This window comes from Crotalus tigris, unplaced genomic scaffold (genome assembly GCF_016545835.1).
Source record: "Crotalus tigris isolate CLP2741 ecotype Arizona unplaced genomic scaffold, ASM1654583v1 scf7180000019630.4133010339:1179603, whole genome shotgun sequence".
NCBI classification, from domain to species: Eukaryota; Metazoa; Chordata; class Lepidosauria; order Squamata; family Viperidae; genus Crotalus; species Crotalus tigris.
The window spans coordinates 1061532-1089150 of record NW_024097627.1 but is presented as its reverse complement, the minus strand read 5'-3'; the positions used below and the strand labels follow the sequence as shown (position 1 = coordinate 1089150).

General features: G+C 35.2%; 2 protein-coding genes across 2 annotated transcripts in view; one reads left to right on the top strand and one right to left on the bottom strand.

The window, feature by feature from the left end:
- The window catches only part of SYN3 (synapsin III), a 227151-nt gene that overhangs the window by 59561 nt on the left and 139971 nt on the right, over window positions 1-27619 (top strand). The window contains exon 6 of the mRNA XM_039363924.1: window positions 1566-1655. Within this exon, the coding sequence (XP_039219858.1) occupies window positions 1566-1655 (90 nt within the window). The remainder of the gene's footprint in view (window positions 1-1565; window positions 1656-27619) is intronic.
- Window positions 4864-27619, bottom strand: part of TIMP3 (TIMP metallopeptidase inhibitor 3) — a 44549-nt gene continuing 21793 nt past the window's right edge. Inside the window, exons 2-5 of the mRNA XM_039363926.1 lie at window positions 14378-14460; window positions 10799-10910; window positions 10010-10131; window positions 4864-8275 (exon numbers count right to left, since the gene is read on the bottom strand). Of these exons, the coding sequence (XP_039219860.1) occupies window positions 8078-8275; window positions 10010-10131; window positions 10799-10910; window positions 14378-14460 (515 nt within the window). The 3' untranslated portion in view covers window positions 4864-8077. The remainder of the gene's footprint in view (window positions 8276-10009; window positions 10132-10798; window positions 10911-14377; window positions 14461-27619) is intronic.

The following is a 27619-nucleotide window of genomic DNA, read 5'->3' as shown; positions in this document are numbered from 1 at the left end:
AAAGTTGCAGAAAGATTTGTACAAATTAGTGCCAGTGTTTCTATGTCAAAAATATAGCCGTGATCACTAAAATCTTCCTGTGTTAATTTTTTAATTTACATGCATTTTAAGAACATTTCAATGTCCTTGAAAATTGAAGATGCAATTCTAATTGAATATTTTATTCAAGGCCTGTATCCATACATTAATCCCCAAACTTCCAGATATTGTATCATTTCTCATAATTATATAGACTTGATGTAGACATGAAAAAAAAACCAAACAGTCTAAAACCCCTTCTATACTGCAGTAGGTTGCAATTTCCACTATATGCAATAAATCCCATTTATTTTCCTTTATCTCATTCTAATAAGGGTAAAAATATTATCTATAAAATACTGAATTCTTTCTTGCACCTTCAATAAAACAATAATGAAATCTTATATATGAAATATATTTCATATCGAGTTGTCACCCTCCTGTGGCATATTGTTAATGTAGATAGAATTGACATAGACAGAATACATTGAAGAGACTATCATTTATAATTATGCCTTCCTATAAATGAGCAGTCATGCAGATCTGAAATATTTTAACTATTTATTTCCCTTTTATTAAGCAAAAACAAGCTATGTAACTGTGAATATGGACTTTAGTTAGGGAGCCTTGCTTTGACTTATATGTTGTTTCATTAAAATAGATAAAACAGGGTTTTTGGTTTTGTTTTGTAATTAGATATTTGAGTTAGTTGTAAGAAGGCCAGTCACTCACCCTCAGTTCTAAAAAAGGAAGCAGTGGCAAACCACTTCTGAAACCTTGCCAAGAAAGCTGCAGTGACTTGTTCAGGCAGTCTCCAGAAGTAAACACTAATTTGAAGGCACATACACACACACAAAAATGTCTCTATAATGACACATGCCATTCATAAAAGATCACTATATAATTTCAAAAGATCTTGCTATATCATTTTTGCATCTCTTTAGTACATGTAGGATGAGCACGTCAGTTTTTCAGCAAAGGTAAAGCTCCATGCAAAATATAATATAAAATATAATTTTCTTCTCATTCTGTACTTGCAACCAGAGGCCGATCTGAAGTAAGAGCCTATACACTGTATGTAGTATGCCAGCACCCTTAGGATGGACAACTCAAAGGCAGCTATAGTGGTAAACAGCCAGTAGAGATTTCAAACTGGGATTGGAGAGAGAACAATCATATCATTAGCACAAACATAAGATGGATGTTGGATGTTCACTTGTTTAAACTCAAAACCTGACATAATTTTAAGATTGTGTTATGTACATGCATGCTTGTAACCAAAAGGATTTTCAGCATGCATTATTACAGATGGTGTGATTGACAGCAATAATACATTAATATTTAGGATAATACATGAGGGAGCAGAGACATAACTCTTCATGTCTATTTGTATTTGACATTTGTCCACTTAGTAATATTGCTCCAAAGTGATTCCTCTTCTTTTCTTTCTTTCTTTCTTTCCTTTCTTCCTTCCTTCCTCCCTCCATCCATCCTTCCCTCCTTTCTCCTCCCTCCCTCCCTCCATTCTTCTCTCTCTTCTTTCCTAGTTCTCTCAGCTAATTAAGATTGTCAGCTCATTGGGTCCTGAGAAGTTCCCTCTTGTAGAACAAACATTCTTCCCAAGCCATAAGCAGATGGTAAGTAACTTAGTTTCTTTGCTTGAATGTTACAATGTTTTGCGAAAGGAACAGAGATTACATAAATCAGTATCCTACAGAGGCAGAGTCATGCCCCTTTACTGGAATGTTCATTCCAGTTCTTTCTCATCAATAACTTTTATACTTTCAGGCCTGGTTTATGATAGCCCTAATCTTCCCCAATATTTAGTTTCATTATGGTTGCCAGTGCACATTCCTAATCAACAACTTATTATAATATAAAACAACACATTTCTCAGTATTAGAAGGAAATATTATTACTGGTCACAGAGAAAAATGCAAGTGTAATGCAAAGACAGAGGATTATTAGGTTTCCCAGAAGCTTGACTGCCATGTTGAAGTTATGGATGTCCAATGCTTCACCTTATCCCCTAAATGATATCAGCATGCTATGTGGAACACATTAAATACAGATGTTGTTTGGTGGGTAGGATTATATAGTTCTTATCTGAGCAAATTCAGCATTCAGTCTGAGAAATATGTTCTGTTTGTGTGTGTGTGTGTGTAGGTGTGTATACAGAGAAAAAGAAAGAGACATGGAGGAGCTAGGAAGGAAGGAACTAAAGTACAGGATAACTTTATAATATATTTAAGGTTTTAAAACTACTGCAATATCCATATTACTCATTGAAGCAAATTGTCACTCACTGACTCCCTTTGCAAAATTATTTGCAAAGTCCAGCTTTCTTTTCTCATTATACAAAAAGGAACACTGAACTTTTAGCTACATGTTCAAATATCATTCAAAATTACAGCAAACCTTGAAGGAGGGGCACCTGCAACTAGTTCACGAAATTGCAGCCATTGCCACGTCACTATGGTCACATGATTACTATCTGGGTGCTCACAATCATATCAAGTGAACCACATTATAGCCATTTGTGACTTTTCCTGCGAAGACAATGGGGAAGCACTGGAAGGTCCAAAGTTGCTCCCAGGAAGCTGAAAGTTGCTCCTGCTTCTACCATATTTTTTCCCTCCTATGTTCAGTCACTGTAGGTAAAGAAATTTCTTTGAAACAATGACCTAATAGGCCATTTATCTAGTATGTTATTAAAAAGAGATTGAGAATGTGTCAAAATTGTTGTTTTGACTCATTCTATACAGAGTTAGGCATAATATAATCAGTAACTTTATGAGAAGTAGCATTTCATCTCATCTCTTTTGTGATGATAATAATAGCTATTATTATCAGTTTGCATCACCGTATTGTTCAAAATAAGTAATAGGCATGGGTAGTTAATATTAGTAATGCTACACGGTGCAGGAATGGAACGACTAAGTATTGGGAATTTTTCTTACCCTCCCCAGAAGCTTCCACAGAATCCAATTTCATTAAAATGACAAAAGAAAAATTGTAACCAAACAGAGCAGGCTCTGGCCTTTTGTACAAGGGAAGCTTGCACAGCAGCAGATCAATGCTTGTTTTGGAATTCCCTGTGGACACCTTAAATTGTTCTCTTAAATTGTCTGTCATGTTCCCTAGATATGAAAGAGTGTGTTTTAACATCGTTACATTTAAGATTAAAACACTATATCAAAAATATTAAACAATGTTTTAAATTTTCAAAAAAAACTATTGACTATACTTAAAACATAAATTCAAACTTTTTAAGGCACCAAAGGGTTCCCAGATCCCACCTATATATATTTACTAGAATATGAATATTTTGGTGTGGGGGCATCTCTGGGCAATGAAATGTATGCCCTTATTCAAGAAGCAAAATATGTTGTTTTCTATTTACATCTCAATAAGGAAAATAATATGCAATGAAATATATTTTTTTTAAAAAAACTTATATATAAAAATGTTCCTTCCTTTGAATAATTTGTGTTTTCTACATTGTTCCAGGACTTCCTTCCTTTATATGAGTCCATTCATAATTTGCCCTTGTAAATTCCAGGAATACAAATCCAGAAAATTTACACACTCTGATTCCGTCAGCACTACATTAGGGAAATGTTTTAATTTAGGATCCATATGTCTTTGTAAATTATTGTCAGAGGAGAATTTCACTCTGTGATATCTGTACTAAAGTAACTTGTTTTAAATATCTATAATTATTCAGGAACTCTGAATAAGGCCAATACCCTAGCAATATAAATTTACTAGAAATTTTCCCAATTTCTTTTTCTAAATAGGAAGTTTCTACCTTTTAAACTAGAAAAGACTCTTGTCTATCATATAGTAGACATAATACTGCCTAGATCAGGCATGTCAAACTCACGACGTCACGCGACGTATCATAGCTTTTTCGCCATTGCCAATGGGGTGGGCGCGGCTCCGATATGATGAAACCGTCCCATGGGCTGGCAGTTTGACACCCCTGGCCTAGATGGACTAGTGAACTAATGGTAAAAAATATATCATTTAATTAGGATATAGGAAAACTTTAGTATTTAAACGTTGGTGAATTCATATCATGGCTAATGGTGAGTGATTTGGGGAACTGCAAGGGCCATATATTACATGTTATTTTTTTCTTCTGTAGAAACTTCATATTAGAATCCACAAGATTGATGAAATAAAATTTAAGTTTGATCCATCTTATGTTGTTTTGGCCAGGAATATGCAAATTTGAAATAATGAAACATTATTTTGAAAGCTTTGTGCTGAATAAATGCCTATACTGTTTTTTGTTTTTGTTTTTTTGTAATCAGAACAAAATACCTGGTTTTGAGTGACATCAGCTTAGATGTTCTGAACACAATGATTGGGCTGCTTTATATAGCATACCTCAGTCTATTGAGCAACAGATATGAATCACAACCTTGCTACTAACAGTTGGGGTGATATGCAACCAAATGGGGAGAGGATAGTTATATTTATCCACATTATCAGATAGAAGACTGCTTGCAACAGTATACCTACCAAACATTACTAATGTTTTTTAAAGTTGTCCACAGTATTTCATTTTGTAGGCAGGTAATATAGCTTGTGCATATACTATTTCAAACAAGTAGTGTTAATGATGTGTAAATCTGAAAGCTAGGAACAATTTAGGTTGGTTGATTTATTGGGATTTGATATTTGTATACACGTATTCAAGTTAAATATGACAAACATAATTAAAATTTGCCTGTAAGAAGGACTATCAGATGCGCATCAGCAGTGAACTTGTTTCCAACAATATTCAATTGGATAGCTTTTTATTGAGCAAAATGAGTTACAATAGAGATGATAGAATATCTGTGGTAAGAAATAAAACACTTTATTGTTTAGAATAAAGATACACTATAAAAAGTGAACATTATTATCTTAAAAGACAATATACATTCAATGAATATAAAATTTATAAATAACAAAACAAGGAGGAAAACTGTCAACAGTGCTACTAAACTAAGCAAAAAGTACATTCCTTTTGGGGAGGAGTTTTCTCCTGGATTGCATTTATTTCCACTCTAATGTTCATAATGGCTAACAATGGTAATGCAAAAAACAAAACAATTCTTTACATCTTGATCCTAGGCCTGTTTCTACCCCCCCCCAAAAGAGTTGGAATCAGTAGGGTTTGTTACTAAGATGTAAATAGAATTAAATCCTAATTCTGCAGTCATATGCATGCTTTCCTGAGAATAACCTCCATCAAATTTAATGCAACTCCCTTCTGAAAAAAAACACATGCTAGATTGAATCCTTTGCAGATGAGTTCATAATTAGACATATCAGGTCTTATAACTTCTGGAATCAGTGGAAAGACACCAGCTGACTTTAACAATAATGGCTCAGGCCCATACATCAAATACAAAACTAAGGATCTTGCTAATAGTGTGCTGGATGAACACACTCGAGTCAGACTACCATTTCAAATCCCACATTACAGTCTATATAATGGGAATGATAAAAAGCCCCGTATTTTGTTTGCTTAAAACATTTACATAGCCACCCACCTTGTACCAAACTCTAGATGGCTCACTTTTCTTTAAAAAAAAATATTGTAAAGTTTTAGCACTGAAAACATTGCAGGTATCCCAAAAGAAATGTATTTCTTGCTGGGTTTTTCCCCTCTCTTTTTTGCCTCCTTATTAAAACAAAACCAAGAACCAAGCCACCCTGTAAGAGGATTGTTGATTAAGCTATCACTCTTCCTCAAATAACTTTATCTTCTGTGGTGTACAATAAACACCTACATAGAGAAATATATTTTATTGGAAAGGTATGCTAATTTATTTCTTAAAATACAGAGATACATTACAACCTGAATACAAACATGTTTTTTCTTAGCATAAAAGATATTTTCACCGTTTTTGACTGCAGTATTATGGCGATTCAGGCACGACCTTAATAAGTGAAAATAATAATGATCTAGAGCTGCCATTCAGTGAAATGAGAGATCAAAATATGATACAGCTGCTTTCTTCTTGCCTTTAAGATCTGAGCTTAAATCAAGTTTATCTCTAGAAATAGGGCAATATAGATTTCTGTGTATGAGTGTCCTCACTCCTGCTCAGCCATTTCTTTTGTGTTGTGGACGCTCTACTGATAATATCTCTGTTACAACAAATTATTCAGTTCAACTGAGGAGAAAACTGGATGCATTTTTTGGTTTTATTATAGAACAATTTTGAACTTATGGCAGCTCTGTTTCTTAGGAGGAATGAATTGAAGACAGAAAGTAATGTTAAGACAAATTATAATAGCACAAAAGGACAGAACATGTGCTTGTATTAACTATTAACCTTCACCCCACTCTAGTCTCAGTAAATTATGCAGTTGCCAACTCCAATAGAAACTTCGCTCTTAAATTAATTTTAAAAGATTTTTTATTACACCTTTTCATAACAGAAATAAAGACTGTAGTGAAAGCAGAATAGCCAGTTCCTTACTGCTAGAAAGCATAGTGAGCTCAAACCATAGGGCTATTTAACTGTAGCCAACAGTGGAATACATAATAGTCTCCCCTAAAAATATTATTTTAGTTAATAGATCTAGTTCTTTAAGAATTCCATTAAAGTCAGGAAAAGTAGGTTTTAATATATTCCCTACCCATCTTCTCTATTTTCACTGTGTCTATTGATAAACACATTATTAACAAGTAGGAAAATATTATGAATAAGCAATTGTTCACTGCCTTGCCAGTATTCACAGGAGAATAAAATATTATGAAAAGATTCCTATATAATAGAATTTATCATGAAAAACTATGAAAAAATATTTTTTTCAAAGTACAGGCTGAACCAGTATTCATACAATAGTAAGGCACTTTTATAACACCATTCTATTGTATATTTTTAAGGAAAGAGGATAAGGAACCATGAAAATATTTCTTTCTTTGATGGCAAGAAGGAAAACAAGCATACAGGGAAGGGAATAAAAACAGATTATTATCACTGCTTTAGAATTTACTGCAACTACAGTAGCGTTAGAACTAAAAAATAAAATAGTAACTAATGATTTGGAATGTGAATGGTTGCTCCTTTGAAACAAAAGCATAAACCTTTTTATTACTTATAGCATGAAACAGAATCGTGTCCTGTCAAAAATAGCTTATATCATTATATCTACATACATTTTTGTTCAGCAAAAGCAATGTTTGGGCAGCTGGTTTCTTATATCAATATGTCCCAGGGAGGGTTGTTTCTTTCCTCCTGTGCTCTGACTTTGTCCCTTCTACACAAAATTCTGAGAAAGTTGTGTGTAAAACAAATATTGAAGAAGCAGTTTTACATCCACATCAAAGCCACAAAAATATCTGGTGTTGATTTGGTTCTCAACAGGTTTGTTCCACATTTAGAAGATATGTTAGCTTCATTTTAATTGATTTTCATGTTTTTAAAGAAATTTATTTTATGTGCAAACCTAGAACTGCCATGAAATTTCTACATTCATATTGGAATGGACAGGCATTTAATTGAAGTCTGCAATCTTTTAAATTCATACAAAAGAATTTTCCCAAATACTCCATATTCCATACTCTATAAGAATGATCAGTTTCTTTGCATCCCTTCATTATGTGGTTCACAACTGGCTGTGTTCATAGCTACCTGCTCTGAGAACTGAATGTGAGAATAAAACAGCAGCACAGGAAATGAAGAGGAGGGAATAGAATTTTAATCAGGAAATTTTTGAGATTTATGTTTTCCTACAAAAATATATATATTGCTATATGTATAGTGCTATAAAAACTTTAAGCAAAAGCTCCCTTGATTATCTGGGAACTTCTGTTCACATACCAGATAAATATTTGATCAACATGGGATGAGAGCAATTTTTTAAAAGATAATTTTAAAAAAGAGTTAAGACAGCATAGATTTAAAAATCACAACAGTTCGAAGTGCTAAAAATTGCAAGAAACAGGCACTAATATCATGGTTGCCATCATGATCAAATATGCGTTAGTGTCCAAAGAATGCTCAGCCACATGGGAAGAAAAGAACAGGAAAGAAAGATAAATAAAATTTCAGGGGTCAGTTGCATTGATGATGGTTTTATCAGGAGGTGCCCATCCTCTATACCAGCTGCAGTAGCCATCTTTGTGTTTGATGCAAGCATAATGCTTTGACTGGTACCCTGGTTGGCCAAAGCTGGAAAGCATGTCTGTCCAGAGGCATTCATTCTTGGAGGTCACAAAGCAAGGAAGATAGTAGCAGGGCTTAATCTATAATTACAAAAAACAAACGAATTAATCAGACATTTTAAGACTGTAAATTTTGTGTTCATATATATCTTCTGAGCGGTGATGGCGCAGTGGTTAGAATTCAATATTGCAGGCTAATTCTGCTGACTGCCGGCTCCCAACAGTTCGGCAGTTTGATTCTCACTGGGTCAAAGTTTACTCATCCTTCCATCCTTCTGAGGTCAGTAAAATGAGGACCCAGATTGTTGGGGACAATATGCAGACTTTGCAAATTGCTTAGAGAGGAATGTAAAGCACCGTGAAGTTGTATATAAGTCTAACTGCTATTGAAGTTCTCTTATATACAAAAAGTAGCACATACCACTAGATTAGTCATGAGGTAAAGAATTATTTCAATCCATTTTAATCTCATTTTCAATATTTTAAACCATCTGGTGATTTATTGAGTCTGGAAATTCTAATCCTAGAATGAGAGCAACAACATTATAATAAGCTCCTGGAGCTTGCAGGCCTCATTTTCATGCCCAGATTTTCACCAAGGAGTACAATTCCTTTTTGCTGCCCCTTTTGAACCATATATCCCAGAATATTAATCATAGTATCTTTTTGGATTAGTTCAGAGGATTGGCAGTTAGAAGCAGGGCATTGCACTGTTCTCATCCTTCATCTGGGGCCAGTTCCATTCAGTATTGGTAAGTGGCAAAGATATGGCTGTTACAGGATCCAATCTGGGTGGGTCATCGGCGACCGACCCAGATTGGATCCTGCAACATTATTCTGGGACACGTATATTCCCCTTCATTCATCTGTGGCTGTTAGATTTGTGAGGTGTCTCAGGCAGTAGTTCTTTTTCCATTTCTGCTTAATATCTACATGAGATCACTCAGTGAGGTCATCCATTGACAGAGTATTAGATATTGCTCAATCTTTGGTTCTGGATAGGGTTGCACTATTCTAAACAGTGAGTAATTTGGAGGTACTCCTAGACTCACAACTCCTACATTAAGAGCAGATGGCAGCTATAGTACATAGGGACATTGCACAGTTCCATCTTTTGCAACAGTTTTAGATCAGAGAACCTGTTTATTCTCACATGTGCATTATTCATCTCACAATTAGATTATCTCAATGTGCTCTACATGAGGCCACACTTAGATGACCATTCAAAAGCTTCAGTTGGTGCAGAGAGTAGAACCGTGGTAGTTACTGATATACCTCAGCACACCCATATAACATCTCTACTTCACGAACTACAGTGTTTACCATTGTTCTTCTAGATATAATTCAAAGTGTTGGTTCTTACTTATAAGGGTTACATTCACAATCATCTATTCTGATCATTTCTGCACATCTAGTAAGATCTGACAAGAAGACATTCTCTTGATCTCATTAGTTGAACCCAGGAGACAGGCTTTTTTTCTTGCTTCCCTTGCCCTTAATAAGGGTATCCACCAAAAAATTTGGTTGTACCTGCTGCTATCTTCCTTCTGAAAAGTATTAAAGTGCTATTTTTTTTCTCACTGGCATTGCATCTAGGAGTGGTATGAGCTTAGGGTGAATTTTTCACAGCACTTTATGTGTTTCTGTTTGGGATTATGTTTATTATTTGTTTTACCGTATTGTTTTTACTGAGTTGGCATTCTTTATTAATGATGAATTCCACCCTGAACTATGTGTCAAGTATACAACTATATACCTTGATTAAATAAATAAAAAACATCTCAAATGTATAAGGTTGGCAGAGAAATCTCTTACCTTGCAGCCACAACCTAGATGGTAACGGTGGTTTAGTCCTTTGCGCTGAGACAAGGTCAATCGATCCCACTTTTCATTCAGATTACACAGTCCAGTATAAACCTTTCCATCATAAACTCGACCTGCAAAACATAAGCACAAATTATCCATTCCAGTGTCATTCATTTGAGAGCTCAAGGTAATTTCCTAATTTATTGGGAGAAAAACAACTTAAAAGATTGTCCTTTTCTAATGCAAAATTTCCCAACATTTCCAATTATAGTAAGTTTAGAAAGAGCAATTGAATAATTTGTCATAAGGAATATTTTACTGATACAACTCTAATAAAAGTTAATTAAGCAGATAAATTAGATAAAAACAAAGACCCAACCATCATCAGCATCACAGAGAAATAATACGTCTGTATTATATTGTTTTTAAAAAGCCCAGGGAAAGAAGATATCTTAACCTGGAATTAAGAGGAGGTTAAAATATGTTGCCTCATTTATTTGGAATGTACTCCCAGCTGAGTTGAAAGTCCTAATATTTACTGGGTTTTTAAAAAGCCTTAAACACACACCCTTAAAACAGGTTCCGAATGATATACATTATTTTTAGGATTTCTAGTTTAAAACCTGACCATGTTAGTGCAAAATAGACTAATGTATGCATGATAATAGACCTCAATATAATGACTAGAATAAATACTTATAAACTGCACCCACTAATGCTGAACTTCAGCATCTAAAAATAGCTGAAACTAATACAACCTGTAAGCATGCTGTAGCAGAAAATTTGTTGTGTTTTTACCTGTAATCATGTACTGATACTTATTGACCTCCAACTTGACTCCACAAAGACTTTCGGAAGCCTCAGTATAGATGTATTGAACATGTGGCATCTTGTCAAAACCTCTGTACATCTACAAAAAGAGAGCAAACACACAAGATGTTTTAATGAAATGCAGTGCAACCAAAACAAACAAACCCCCAAACCTATCACTTTTTCCATTATCCAGCTACTTCCTCTTCTGTCTTTATTTTAAGCGGAATGTGTATCCCTGATGATTCCAGAATCCTGACCGACAGTTTCCAATGTCCCAAGAAGTAGAGCTAAGATAAGTGGTTTAGAATTGTAGAGTACACATATTTTGACTCCATTCAAAAACTGTCACATCTAGCTTTCTTTTGTTCTGGAAAAATTTGTAAAGTCTTCAAAAAAGAAAACAATATTCCTTGATTCTTCAAAAGATATAGAATAGCAGAGAACTTTTATTAACCTTGAGAAAAATCTTGTGGAACCTGTTCCATTCTCAAATCTATTTAAACAGGAGGTTTCACAGGTTCGCATTTTTGTTAGAGCAATCAAGGTGGCATTGCTACTCATAGGATCTGTCATTACAGGGTAAAATTCTACTCAAGGCATGTTAGCACTGGTTTGTAATGACATAAAAAAACCATCTCTGCTTGCTCACAACTTTTATACTAAGATGGAAAGATGATGCCATATAAACAGAATTACTGTTATTAGGAGGAAGGCAAGTGGCTATTTTGCTCAATCACTAAATTACTTTGTGTAATATGTTTCAGGTTTCTACAGTCACTGCCAAAGTCTATTGCTTTTTTAAAAAAATCCTCATTCTTCTATGGACATTAAACTAGTCTTATGACTGAGATGTAACAGCCAAGAAAAATAAATCAGAGCACATTTTTAACATTACATAAGAGGTCAGTTAACAAAAGAATGTCCAGAGCAACAGGTTCAAGTGAAGTCTGTTTATTACACTGGGAGTACAGAAAAGAGCCAAAGTGAGGGAGGAGAAAAAAAAAATTTCTTCAGAATGAACAAGTAAATCTAACCAGGCTTCAAGTGTCCAATTATTTCCTAAACAAGGAGCTTCATGAAGGTTTCTCACTACTAGACTTTTTGGGAAAAAAAACAAAAAACAAACAGGACACTTGTTAACTAATTCTGCCAAAAATTTAAGAGTTTCAGAGCTTATTTTCTACATAATTTTAGATTCATTTGTTTGTTATGCTTGTTGATGCTACAAAGATCTAAGATAGGATAAATAATATTTCCTCAAAATTTATTCTTATAACAATCCCATGAGGTATAATATTCTGGAAGATAATGACTGGCTTGAAATTACTATTGTGTTGTTATGATTGAATATCTACATCACACTGTCTCAAACTAAGCAGTATTTCTGAATGAAATAACATGTGGTGAACAAATCAGTAATTTGTTTCAATACATTTCCATAAATTGTGATCTAGGGTATACTGAAATATACATATAATTGATTCCCAACCTAAAAAATAATTTTAAAACAACATTTGGGCAGAGCATAAAGATGTAAAAAGTGGCTACGAGATCTATTTCATAATGGAAGTCCAAAACAGATATTCTATAAATAAGTATCAAACAAGTATGTATTTGCTTTTCCTTCATTAACTGTAAGCATAGGGAAATGTAAAAAGGTTTGGATACGACTACCATGTGCACGTGCGCGCGCACACGTACACACACACACACACACACGTGTGTGTAAATGGTAGTTTGTATGTGTATATGTTGCAGCACATTACTTTGACTTTCAGAGAAAGATGTATGATAATGAAGTTCTATTTTATTATGCAGAATAGTTTTTTTAAAAAAATGAAACATTACAAGGCAATCTATAGGAGGCAGGTTGCATGAAGGAACACTGTACATGAAATAGATGTCATTTTAACATCCTTATCCTGTAAATGTTGTATTTGCTCCACGAGGAGCTGGTTAGTTGCATCAAATGCACAAAGTCAAGCAATAAATTAAGAAAAATCTCTTCCATTAGACTAATATTTCAACATAAGAGAATATTTGTAGCTCAGGTTTAACTGTGGGATCCTTGGTACTCTCTGACTTGGTTGTTTTCTTGTAGATGTTTCATTACCCAATAGGTAACATCATCAGTGCTAGTAGTAAAATGTCTGCAAGAAAACAACAAGCTCAGAGAGCACCAAGAACCCCACAGATTAATATATCTTTTCTTCTGTGGAAAACCTTCCTGCTTTCAGGATGTTGCCTGTAGATGATTGGTGAAATTTTCTCAATAGCAATAGCACTTAGACTTATATATCGCTTCACAGTGCTTTACAGCCCTCTCTAAGCAGTTTACAGAGTCAGCATATTGCCCCCAACAATCTGGGTCCTCATTTTACCAACCTCAGAAGGATGGAAGGCTGAGTCATCCTTGAGCCGGTCAGAATCAAACTGCCAAACTCCAGGCAGCTGGGCAGTCAGCAGAAGTAGCCTGCAGTACTGCATTCTAACCACTGCATCACCACGGCTCAACCTACCAAACCTTTTCTACTCACTACTATACTTACCCAATCTGTTGAGGATACGCGTATTTAGAAAAGTTTGTTTTCTTTTATTAGTTATTTTTCTCCTATCTTATAGTGGGAAACCTAAAAAGTCTTTTAATATAATTTCTAGAATGACTGCAGGGTACATTTAGCTATTAGTTCATTCTATAGACTTAGAATTCAAAAGATGCAGATGAGATTGTGGCTGCTCTGGCAAGGGTGGACTTTGTGAAAAATATTTTCCCTTCAAATGATTAAAAACAAGAAATTAAGCTTCTTCATTTAAATTATTTTATAGAAGAAAGTGATAAATATATCATCTGTATACACATACCTGGTCATCTGGCAGAGCAGGGCAAGACAAGTTAACAATGGTAAGTAAAAAGAAACTTTAATCTAGCCCAGTTTCAAAGCAGTCATGATTTTACTTCTCTCCTAAGCCAACATTTTTCCATTGGAATATAATACAAACAGAAGGAGCAGGGGCAAAAGGTCAAACTCCCATATTCTCCTAATACTTCTTTCTATCCTCAAGTGTTTACTGCAAAAAGTTTGTCAATTTTCATCTACTTTCTGTTAATCAAATAAAATTAGGTAATTACATTTAAGAGTCTGTGCTGAAATGAGTAATTTTTAACCATAAAATTATTATCTGCTTTTCACTTTTAGGGACAGACAAATTCCTCCTACTTCTAAAGCCATAATACCAATGACTTATTTCGCTAACCTGTTAATGAGTACAAATTATAAACAATTATTTCTATACACCTGAAAATTTAAACATTTGTCAAGTTGGAAAAAATCACTTAACACAAATGAAGAGTTAGGTCTTTCTATGCATATATAAATTAGCACAACACTATATGGAGAAAAAAAGAATAGCTTACTTGTGGGAAATCACCTTTGCTTATTCACAAAATTATACAAGTCATTCATTAGTTGGGATATGAATCTCAGGGGACTGAATAACCTACCTGATGATCTCTGAAAATGTTTTGTTGTTTCAACTCAAAATGACTGGCATCTGTTCACTCACCTTCATTTGTTTGACAGTGTATTGCATTGTCCCAAATGGTCCATCTTTCATAAGTTTCTTGCCCACTACCTTGGCTCGAATAACTGCAATAAAAGAAGACAGGTCAAGTGAATAATTTATCCTTACTAATAGCTCATTTTTGAATAGTATAAATGAAAGAGAATAGTGGGTTAGATTTTTAAAGTTTCAGTTTGCAGAATGCAGTGTGTGGAAATACTACTTGATTTATACTTGAAATATTATTACTGCTAATAATAATAATATGACCAACCATAATTAGAATAAATAAAATAATTAGGAGCTAAACTACTCTGGGACTTCAGTACTCCAACAGACAAGAATTTTCCACACAACAACTCAGACTTAACAATTGTTCATCAGGCAGACAAAACAAGTCTGGATAATGGATACACATTTCCCAAAACCAGCAAAATAGAAGACAATGAACTGGAGAAAATGATCACAAAATATAAAGACCTGCTAAGTAATTGTGATTTATGGGAAAATAAAAACATAGGAGGACCAATAGTAATACCACAGATGCAATCACAAAACTGCTGGAGCACCACTTGAACACCATCAGTATTGCCAAAATCACCACAGTCAATTGCGAAAGGCAGATTTATTGAGAACAGCTTACATCCTGTGCCAATATCTTTAATATTATTAAACAATAACATCTGCCTACTCCAGGGAAAAGGCCTTCGGAAAAACTCAATAAATCAGACATGTCAAACTCGCAACATCATGTGACATTGTGCAACGTACTGGGACGTTTTTGCCATTGCTGGCAATGGGGTGGGCGCTGCTTCTGGATGACGCATCCGCCCACGGGCCAGCAGTTTGACACCCCTGCAATAGATGGATAAAAATGCCAAATCTGGTGTAAACATCTGGTTATGCAATCAACTATAATAATTGTAATAATAAGTCCATGAAATTGACCACTTTGTGTTGTGGCTGTAGCCTTGAAAGAGCTAGTGATCTCTTCTTCTAGTAAATAAATATATGAAGATGGGATCATCCAGATGCTACAAAGTATTGTATCAGCAAATTGGTGGTGCAGCAGTTAAGAGTGCAGTACTGCAGGCCACTTTAGCTGACTGTGTTCAGCAGGTCAGCGGTTCAAATCTCACCGGCTCAAGGTTGACTCAGCCTTCCATCCTTCCGGGGTAGGTAAAATGAGGACCCAGATTGTTGGGGGCAATGTAAATATATATATATACATTGCTTACTGGTGTACACCGCTTAGAGAGTGCTTGCACTTAAGTATATAAGTCTCATAAATAAATAAATAAATAAATAAATAAATAAATAAATAAATAAATAAATAAATAAATTTCTTAGTGCTTTTCTTTAGCAGGTTATATTTATAAAGAGGGCTTTTTATTCCATTCTCAGCTCAGCTAGTGCAGTAAGTGGCAAACTTAGATCTGTTAGTGAAATAGAAACTATATGTTGCTGAAGACAGGAGGGAATCATTATACAAAGCCTAGAGACTATCAGGCCCAAAACCAAGAATGACATGTGGTGATTTTTCCAAGCTGAGTTCTTTATACTATAGACAAAATCTTGCCAGACTGAACCTCTACTATTTGCACCTACAATATTCTCTATGAGCTATTAGAGAGGGGATGTCTTCACCCTGTTCCTCTCACACATCTGGTCTGAGGTACCTCATACTCCTCTGAAATGTTATCACCTTCTCCTGGGAATCCATCTCCTTAGTACATTCCATCACACTAACAGTTTAAGAAGTAGAGAGCAATTTAATGTAAGATTCTGAACTAAACACTGGCTAATGTTCTGTACTAGAAATGAGGAGAACTGAATTACAGTGTGAAAGCCAGCTGAATGACTTTGAGCTAGTCATTCTCTCCCAGCCCATTCTCTCCCAGCTCACAAGACTGTTGTGGTGAAAAAGGAGACAGTAGGCCTTATGAAGTAATGCAGATTAAATGTAATACAAAATAAATGTGGGATATAAATCTAAAATAATACTAAACAACAAGACATAGTCTATGGACCAAAGGACAATGAACAAGTTATTCTAGAGTGCGGCTGCTTAATTTCATTTATAGTGAACTTGTCAGGTACATATTGAGTCAGAACATTTGAGAATTTATAATGAATTTCTGTAAGAAAAGTGGAATCTCTCAAGGGAGGCTTGTACATCCTTAAACTGTTTTAACAAATAACAGATAAAACAGGCTTGAAAAATTTAAAGTTTTGCTGTAACATTTTAAAAGGTTAAATGAAATGTTTTAATCATTTCTCTTTTCCTGCCAAAATTGTCCTACTATTTCATCAAATACTGAGTAAATTGTAATGATCTAGATTTTAATTATACAAAAATATTTATCCAAGAAAAACAGATTATCTTGTTAAATTTTGTTTTGACTCAAAAGTAGGCATGTGACATTTTCCTTCAACAAAAAAAGAAAACTGATGACATTCATTTACATTACTCTAGTTCACTACGTAGGGCTCACATAATTAATGTCAACATATTTTCCAGTGTTGAGATGGGCTCAAAGAAACATATGCACCTGAAAGAATAGGGATGCAACTAATGTATGTGATAATTCGTAATTTTGAGAGCTTTTCTGCTTTATCCTTTTTAGAATATTTTTTTAAAAAAATATGTGTCTCACTTCTAACATTATTTCTAACCTTATTAGTTTGCAACTGTGCTAAGTGACTCAAATACAGACTATTACAAATTCACTTATAGCCATGAATTTTATCACTCATTGCTAGAATTATTGCTGGAATTGAATAATTATCCTTCTTCAACAATTCCATACAATGAAACCTTCAGATAGAAAGATAAGAGATGTTACTGATGTTAATGAAATTGAAAATGGATCTAGTTCAGAATGCAACTTATCCATTACAGGACTTTATCTTTGAGATGATACATGTTTGGGGAAAATGTGATTTTTAAAGACATATCTTAGTAATTATAGATGTACCATATTGGACTTTATGATTTAAGAATGCTCATGCCAAACATAATAAAAAGAGAGATTTGAATTTGAAGCAGTTTGATATGAAATGTTATGCATACCATTTGCTATTTCAGAGTTAGAAGAGATCAGAAAGATCTTAATCAAAAGCCTATAATGTCATATAGAAAATTATAAATATTTTTATATAAAAAAGTCTTCAGACATGGAGAAACATACGGATGTTTCTAACTTATTGTTCATTTTTTATCTAAAATCTTCCTTCAGTCACTTATTTACATATACACATCCAAGATGAGGCCAAAACTTTAGACAAATTCTAAAAATCTGAATTGATTATGACAGCTCTAAATTAATGTAGTTGCCATTCAGTTTCACACCTCCAGTTCACATTTGTTATTTTGAGAATCATATTTTCTTCCATGGTGTTAAAAAGTTTTCATTCCAGTATTTTTCCACATAGTGCATATGTTTATATTTACCAGAATAATTCCTTCTGCCTTATTGGCCTTCTTTGATGGGGTTGTATGAATTCCATCTTTCGCACAAGGCCATTAATAACTTCACACAAATTCATATGATAAAATTACGGGAATATGCTGGCTACATAGTAACAATAGCTACAGTACAAACTACTTAATCGAAAACAATTTTGTTGATATCAGTACGACTATTCTCATGTATATGATACTCAGAAATGATTACTTTGTAGTATATGGTAGACATTTTTTAAAAATTATCTGAAATTTGTTTTTTGTTTTTAAATAATGGCTATATTAGCACAAATTGCTTTGCTAAGCCATATCTGCTACTAGGAAACAATATTCTAAATGAAGCAGAATCCTGTAGATAGACGTGTATGTAAATGTATATTCCTATCATCAATGTATTATGCAAGTAATGGGATCATAACTCTGACTGTCCAGATTTCTCTTGATGATGGTCTATGTCTGCTATATATAAATATCAAACAAGTTATTGGGGTGCATGTTCAGCAGGTACAAGACAAGATTATGAAATGAGTTATGAAATATCTGAAGAAGCGTAAATAAAAACTATAAAGATTCAGTTCTTTGACATATGTGTACGAATATTGCAGCTCATGCACTTAATGTGCATAATATGACCCACCAGGCCAACATGCCTAACCAGCTGTGTATGGTGGCCCATAAGAGGCACAACATTCAGTTTTAAACTGATATCTAATCTGCTATAAAAAGCCTGCTGCTTGGGATTTGTTCTATCCATTGCTCTGAATTCTGTATTTCATTAGCCAAAATTATTTTAAGTAAAAAAAAGATTTCTAAACGTTATTTCATCATCACATATGTTTTCCAGCAAAAATGTACCTTGAACATTCTCTTTATCTCTTTTTTATTTTTTTTCCCGGTATCTTATTACAGTCTTACTATTGCTGATGGGAAATTTTATCCCACACAAGTGGACACCAAAATAGCAGCATATTTTTAAACCACAATCACTTTGAAGTGGTGCCCATCAAAACAGACTGTGAAGAATGTTTCTGAATACTTTGGGGTTTAGGGTCAAATTATTTTGTGGGATGAGAGCAGCTGCTAAAGTCCCACAGATGATTTGTAATTGTTTATGTAATATTAATTTGGATAAGCACATAAAATTCTAGTAATATAAGCAAGCCAGTTAGCTTATAATACTAAACCAATCCAACAGACCAATTGCATGTCATGCAATTATGTATATAGCTGCAGTTATTTTAATTTAAAAAATAACATTTTCCATATGCTTATACATATGCTATATTTAAAAAAAACCTTTTTGCTAAGAATTACTTAGTGTTTTGTTTGAACCAGCTGTCTTGAAAGCTATAAAATACAGATAAAAAGATTAAAACCATTAAAGCTTTGTAATCCAACTTGCAAGGTTAGTGAATATAGAAATATGAAAAAGTCTAAATAATACTCTAGAAAATTACATCTGAGATTTTACCATGATGTTGCATGAACAACCAACATGTCACCAGTTCTTCTTTATAAAGAATGCCTGCCTGCCTGAAATTTTAATAATTCCAGATCTAAAGAAGCATTAAGAACTTTTGGTGGCCCAAGGAAAAAAAAATAGCAAAATCTCCAATCTGTGTGCGTATATGTCATCCACTGCTGTCATCTACTTGCATGCTACTACTTAAGGAAAAGAATGCAGGAGGAATCAGTCCCAGCTGCAACCACAGAAGAAGCCACCATAACAGTAAATTACCAGAAGGTGTATGTTCTTAACTCTCTATTCAAATTCAACAATCTATCTTCAAAAGGTTCCATAGATAAGAAAAGCTCTACCTGCTCAGTAACTGCCTGTAATAGTATCTATTTTCTTGTTCCTCTTTCACAACTCTTCCTGGGTATGCATTAGGACAATACCTATTGAATTTTATAGATCTGTGCTGAATGTAGACTTCTATTAAAGCTCATTGGAAAAGATAAATTCTTTGATTCAGTAATTGCCTAAAGCTATAGCACAGGCTATAGAATAGGAAAAATGCAGCTGTGTGGTGCTTTGAAGAGACAAATCTTAAGATGATTCATCATCATAGATTTATTCAAGTTATATCTTGGTCTTTTATCCTGGGGGTTCTCAAGGAAGCCATCTAAACTTAATCCCAGAAAAATACTAAAACCTTACTTGAGGTAAGGTTTGAATGGAGGACAAAGAGAAAAATTAAGGCACAATTGTTTAATCATCAGCATAAAGTTACCATTATTATTATTATTATTATTTCTGTATCATAATCTTTCCATGTATTTGAGTTTTAGTATTTTCAAGTTTTTAGGACTGGCCATAGTTGGAATTATCTGGAAACTGTTTCCACATTCCCAAGAGAGAACAAGAGAACATAAAGTGGTCGGTATAATACATTTCTTCCAGAGGCCTTTGAAACTGCAGATTGATCATCTTCTTAACAACTTTCTTCAGGATAGGAAGGTTTGGAGACATGTTGGAAATTATCTAATACCACTGGATCCAGCAATAGATTCTTCAGGAGGAGGAAAACAGCCAATTCCTTTAGAGGCGACGAAACCACCTCCTCATTCAAGAAGGAATTCACCATCATTTGGATACAATCACACATAATGACCTAAAATGACCAACCAGAAGAGATGTGGACCTAATGAATAGGTGGCTGTATTCAAAATTCAGGCCTTCTGGTGTATCTTCAGAATCAACAGTCTCAAACTCTTATATACACACGCACAGAATAACAGAGTTGGAAGGGACATTGAAGGTCTTCTAGTCCACCCCCCTGCTCAAGCAGGAGACCCTATGCCCTTTCAGACAAATGACTGTCTAGTCTCTTCTTAAAAGCCTTCAGTGATAGAGCAACCACAACTTCTGAAGGCAAGCTGTTCCACTGGTTAATTGTTCTCACTGTGAAGAAATATCTCCTTAGTTCTAGGTTGATTCTCTCCTTATTTAGCTTCCATCCATTGTTTCTTAACTTGCCTTCTGGTGCTTTGAAAAATAGGTTGACCCCCACTTCTTTGTGGCAGCTCCTCAAATATTGGAACACTGTTATCATGTCACACCTAGTTCTTCCTTTCACTAGACTAGGCATATCCAATTCCTGCAACTGTTTTTCATACATTTTAGCCGCCAGGCCCGTAATTGGTTTTATTTTTGCTCTTCTCTGCACACTTTCCATAGTCTCAACATCTTTTTTATATTGTGGTAAACAAAACTGGATGCAATATTCAGTGTAGTCTTACTAAGCTTTATAAAGGAGTACTAATGCTTTGTGTGATCTTGATTCTATCCCTCTGTTAATGCAGCCTACGATTGTATTGGCCTTTTTGGCTGCTACCATACACTGCTGGATCATATTTAAGTGATTGTCCGCTAGGACTCCAAGATTGTGCTATTGAGTCAAGTTTCATCTAATCTGTACCCATACATTTGGTTTTTCTTGTATAAGTGTATGTATGTATATGTGTATGTATTTGCATATGTATACCCACACACATACATACATACAACCAGGCTATATCTAAAGCAACTCAACAGGACCTGTAAAGCTAAGGTCCAACTCATAATGAATCCAAACAGTTTTATCCAATGGATGCTTCAAATAATCCTCACAGCAACCCTTCAAGTGATGTTCTGAATCATCCTTCCTAAGAGGGAATAGATCACCTGGAACAGAGCACCCAGATAGCATCCACAAATGCAGTGAGAATAGCTATTTTTGTTGCTCTTAAGGTCAGACTCTCAATTATTTCTATCAAGTCTATGGTTGCAAAGGTAACCATGAACTTCAAGACTGTACTGTAAGCCTGGGAAACTCTCCTGCCAATCTGGCCATAGTATCAAGAAGTCCTGGCAGAGAAGTACTATGTACAGACCAGTACAGTAGCAGCAATTCCATCTGTTCCTTACAGCCCAACTTCACATACAGAGTTATCTGTGAAGCAGCATATCAAAAGACACAAGAATCTTCTGAATGATAATAGCCACTCTCCCTGTCTTACTAGTATCTTACTTAAAACATAATTGGGCACTTTCCCAAGACTGAAATATCCCCCAAGTTTATTCAAGTCTTAAGTGATACATATCAGGTTGGCCCTTTCATCCACAGTAAAAACTTGCATGATGAACACTTGTTATAGGACATCCAAACCAATCACTATCTAACCAATTAGCTCATCAGAAATTTGGTCCACTTCTGCTCATCTATTGGACTCTGTGTTTAATTAAGCAAGCTACACCTGCCCATACATACAATCCATACAGTGACATAGATACACCCACCATCTCTAAAAACAGACTTTATCAACTCAGCTATCTCTAATCCCAAAAGGACATTAACTGCACTCCTCTTAAATCACAGACTTAAAGCTGCTGTCCTCTCACCCAGCTTACTCTGATGCTGCTAATGTAAAGAACATAAAAGGCAATGCCTGCTATCCTTGCAATTTGAATTGCACAATATGAGAGCAAAAAGGGTGGCAAAGCAACCCATATATCATTTTCTTGAAAATAGGAGTTGGGGTGCACTGTGTTGAGAATCTTCTATTGCCTTACTGAAGAATGTAACTTGCATTGATCATTTGCCACAAATCAGAGCTAATAAGTCAGTAATTTTTTTTAATGTTTCATCATTTGGAAGAAAAGACAAAATTGTTCATGCCCATTAATATCACATGTGGTCTGAACTTCAAGCAACTGGCAAGCCAGGTAAAGAATGGACAGTATAATCAGCTAAGTAGAATTGTCATTTTTTTTTTCATTTCAAATTTACACTTTAATTAAAATGCAGTAAATCTAAGAGAAAAGTTTTATTCTGACCAATTAGCATTTAAAATATTAGATGTTGCTCTAAGAAATTTACAATTCTGTTATGTAACTTGTATATGTTACATCATATCTACTCTCTATTAGCTGAAATCCTATCAAATAGGTAGAACTAATTAATCAACCATCACTGCAACAGTATACTAAAGCATCCAAGAATTTCTATTAAATTTTAAGAAACTAGGCCATCTTCTTACACTTTTGAGTATGATCTTTCACAAGACAGAGTCAGAGCTCCAGGCTTTGGGTTAGGGCAGTACTTCATGGGCTTGTCAGAGAGCCATCTCTCCTTTCTCAAAAACTTCATCCCACTGGGATGGGTGCCAGCATTTTTGCAAACAGACTAAGACTTTAGTGATCACATGGTTTGCACAAATTTTTTGCACGTAGGAGCTGTAGAGGTGTTTGGAAACTTATGTTGACTTCGTGGGAACTGGGTGGGCTTCACAAATTCTTTCCTGCATATTAGAAAACCCGACCAAGTTGATTGATTAAGCAGCTGTCCAAGCCAGAAAGAAAGTGTGTGTATAAACACAGAAAAGTATATATTGTTACTTATAATACTTATACTTATACTTATAATACTTATACTTTTCATATTTTCTTTGATTAAGCCAACATTTAAACATGCCTATTATAGACTAAAATTATTGTTTTCCCATCTCTCTAGACTTTTCTCTTGAAAGTAAATTCAGAATACCAGGGAGACGTGAACTTAAATCCTGTAGAAATAGAATGAGTAACTTTTCAAAAAATAGCTAGAAAGGTTTGGAATAGAGTTTGTTGTATCATTTTATCAATGGTCTGTAAAACAATATGTGTAGTTCAGCAATGAGATACTATATTCAGCCTATTTAATCTCTTAAAAATCAAACAAGCAATCAAAATATTGCACATTTTTAAAGACCATAAAATGAGGAAATTACTAAGGGATTGCATTTTTATTTTGTAAAATGAGAAAGAGATTGCTCAGTTTGAATTGCTCAGTACATCAGGATGTACAGATACCTCAGAAAGAAAGAGACTAAGTCATTTTTAATCTCTGCAACAACGATTCACACTTGTGAATTCATGTTCAGTTCAAAAGTGTGCAAAACAATTTGGATAATTGTGAGGCAGCAGCAATTTTTGTTTATTTATGAATACGCAGAAATTTTTCTGACTATACTGTCCAGCATTGCTATTAGGCTACAAGCATAAGTATCTTCACATGCATTTAGAAAGTCTTCCTTAGTCAATAAATGTACCTGTACCTGCTATATATATAAAAGCAAGGACAAAAACAAATCATCCAGTAGGGTTCCTGTGCCAATAATAATCTCATGATATGATTCTTTTTCAGACAGAGGTCCTATGCATTTATCAATTGTGTATGAAACTAGAACTTCATATCTGAAACTTATACTGGTTCAGATATTGATATTCTAACCACTGGTGGTGCAGTAGTTAGAATGCAGTATTGCAGGCTAAATCTGCCCACAGCCTGGAGTTTGATCCTGACATGGCTCGAAGTTGATTCAGCCTTCCATTCTTCCAAGGCTGGTAAAATGAAGACCCAAATAGTTAGGGGCAATATGCTGACATTATAAACCACTCAGAGACTGCTGAAAAACATGATGGGGTGGTATATACAGTAAATCTAAATGCTACTGCTATTGTGCTAGTTTAACCACAGCTTATTATATAAACCACAAATAGATCAATTTGCTCTATAATATTATACCTTGATCCTTTTCCCCATCTTTTTTTTTACATATGTAGAAAGCTTTTTGATAGATTATCCAACAGTTTGGGGATATACTGTAGTATCATTGATATGCCTATGCAACCTTGTAATACGTCATTTATTCCTGACTGAATGATAAGTCATGATTTAGTGCTTGGATAGGAAGGACAGATTGCAATCACCTGGACACTGCAAATGATGAAAGGCACAGAAGTGACAGTGACAAATTGAAGCAAGTTCAGAGGAGAATTCTCAAAAGGGCAAAGAGCCTTGAAATCAAGTCCATAGGGAAAGGTTAAAGAGTGGAACAGTTAAATGGGTGCAGAGTTGCAGATAAAAGAGGGATTTGGATGTATTCTTTACTATTCTAGAGGGCCAGACCAGAACAGCATGTTAAAGTTATAGGGTTGTAGATTCAGCCAAACTGTCAGTGAAAAAAAACGCCACAAGAACTGGAGGTCTTTAAAAAAACCCCGAGTGATCATTTCTCTAATACATCCTGCACTGACAGTTGGACTAGATGACCTCTAAGGCAGTGATTCTCAACCTTTCTAATGCCGCGACCCCATAATACAGTTCCCCATGTTGTGGTGACCCCCAACCACTTATACATCACCGGGTGCCAGGGGCGTGGCCAAAGAATAGGGGGGAAAATGGCAGACTGCGTTGTTTGGCAACCCCCGTGAAATGGTCATTCGACCCCAAATGGGGTCCCGACCCACAGGTTGAGAACCACTGCTCTAAGGTATCTTCCAAAGCTATCATTTTTTTTCTATCATTGGATCAAATGCACAGTGCTAAATTTTCTGACAGTAGTCAGCTGATATAAAGAATGCCCTAAATCCTTAATTTCACGATTCAAAATTCCTCAACAAAGACAATCTTGCCAAACAATGTGCTGGATCATTGCCAGTGCTTAATTCTCAAGCAGGAAGCATAGGAATTAAATCTGTCTGGACATTTTTAACATGATCTAAAAGCTCTTCCCACTTGCTTTGAATGGATGTGAGCTGTAAGTCAGGACTTTTCAGCCAGTGATATGGGTACCACCTGTAGTACATTGGCACCTGGCAGGTGGTACACGAGCATCCTAGAAAAGTAGCAAGGGAGGGGAATGAGCTGAACCGGTGGCAGCACTGCACAAGCCTGAGTGAGAGATGGCTGGAGCTGCAGAACTGTCAGGGCTCAGTGGAAGCACCAGGCTCAGCACCAGGCTCCAGCTGGAGCTCGGCGCTGATCCTGGTGCTTCCGCTGAGCCCAGAAGCGCTGATCAGCTGGAATGTTGCAGCATCTCCAGGGTCTTCTGATTTACATTCAGATGCTTGGCAACTGATTCATATTTATGATGGTCTCAGTGTCCCAGGGATATGTGAAGTTACCAAAACCTGCTGCAACCACCCAGCAGACGGGGGGGGGGGAGAATAAAAACCAAACACCCCCCACCCCACCCCCGCTGCCAATCCTCAACAGAAATACTCACAACAATGAAAACCTCGGACAGGAGGAAGAGCGCAACTGGATGGGCAGGCAGGTGTCTTGCTCAGCTGTGGCTTTGGGGGCACTTTTTTTCAGTGCTATTGTAACTTCGAACAGTCATTAAGCAAGCTGTTGTAAGTCGAGGACTACCTGTACTTTATCACTTTTTTCCTTTTTTTTTTGTCATCAAATTTTTGACACCTTGCTAGGCGACTGGTGGTACTCGGATACTGCCATATCCTAAAAGTGGTACAATGGGTGAAAAGATTGAAAAGCCCTGCTGTAAGTAATGAAGAGGAAAAACTTTTTCCACACAGAATCACACACTGTCAGAATGTGTTGGAAATCTAGAATTGAGATAGTCCTTAGAGCCAGCGTTATTCCGGAAGCAAAATAGATTGGACACTGTAACCTAGCTGGATGAAATCTCTTAAGCATTAAAAAAAAAGTATGATTCAACCTAGGATAAGCCTTTCATTCTCCAGTCTTACTATCTGGATAAGCAAATGTACAAAAGAAAGGAGAAAGGAAAGGGAAAAAAAGGCATACTGAATCAAAGTGCCTCAATTAATATATGCATTCAGAAAGGACAAATATTTTTGAAGTGCACAATGACTTGGAAACCATACATAGTATCTTCAAAGAGCTTTTTAAAAAAGTTATTTCAGGACAGCTTGACAGGCAACAATGGCAGATGATAATATATCTATTGATAATGTTCTATGCTGCTACAGATGTTTCAGAGATTTTCTTTTGAAAATAAAATTGGTATGAATGCAATTGGAGACTAGGAGTTCTGGTCAGTTAGTATTTTTATCGCAGTAGAAAGAGAGAGAAAATACAACTGAAAATAATTATGGAGCACAAATAAGAAATTAATGAACCTTAAGGATAACATAGATGTTTCGTTTCTCATTTATAGATATGAAGAGACAGGTGTTTCAAGAATACAACAGAGGAAGGAAATAAGTCATGTGATTGTGTTTCTGGCTAATCATCCAAATCAAGACATACTACAACCCGCTACTGTTACAAATATTGTGTTTCAAATAATCTATAAAAGATCTTTTGTTACTTCTGAATAGTTCAAGAAACACCCAGGTCACAAATATTTTAAAAATATAATAAAATATTAGAAAATAAAGTGTGCATCATGATTAAGGAACAGTTATATAGTTAAAGTGTATTTATAGATGTATATAGTCTATTCTGCATGGCATGCCAAATTCTAAAATACAGGTAGTTTTTGACTTATGACCACAATTGAGATCTTGTCAAAGGAAAATATTGTAGTGTTGAGGAATTCTCAAAGTAATTAGTGTTTGCCACATCTTGATCTTTCCTTTCCTCCCCCATCTTTTCTTGTCTCCTCATTCTGTACCTTGTGATTCTGGAGACATGTAGCCCTTTCATTCTCCATTTCTTCATCTCTCCTCCTCCTTGCCACATCCCAACATCTGTAGCCATCTCCTGACCATAATACCCCCTTCTCTTTCCATATGGCATAATTACGGCAACAATATTTTATTTTATTTTTACTACAATGTTGTACATTGACATTGTCACCTCAGAATAGTCTGGAATTTCTGCTGGCTTCATAAACATAGACTAATAGAGTTGGAAGGGCTTCTAGTCCAACTCCTTGTTTGAGCAGGAAACCCTATACCATTTCAGATAAATGATTGTCCGGTCTCTTTTTGAAAGCCTCCAGTAATGGAGCGCTCACAACCTCTGAAGGCAAGTTGTTCCATT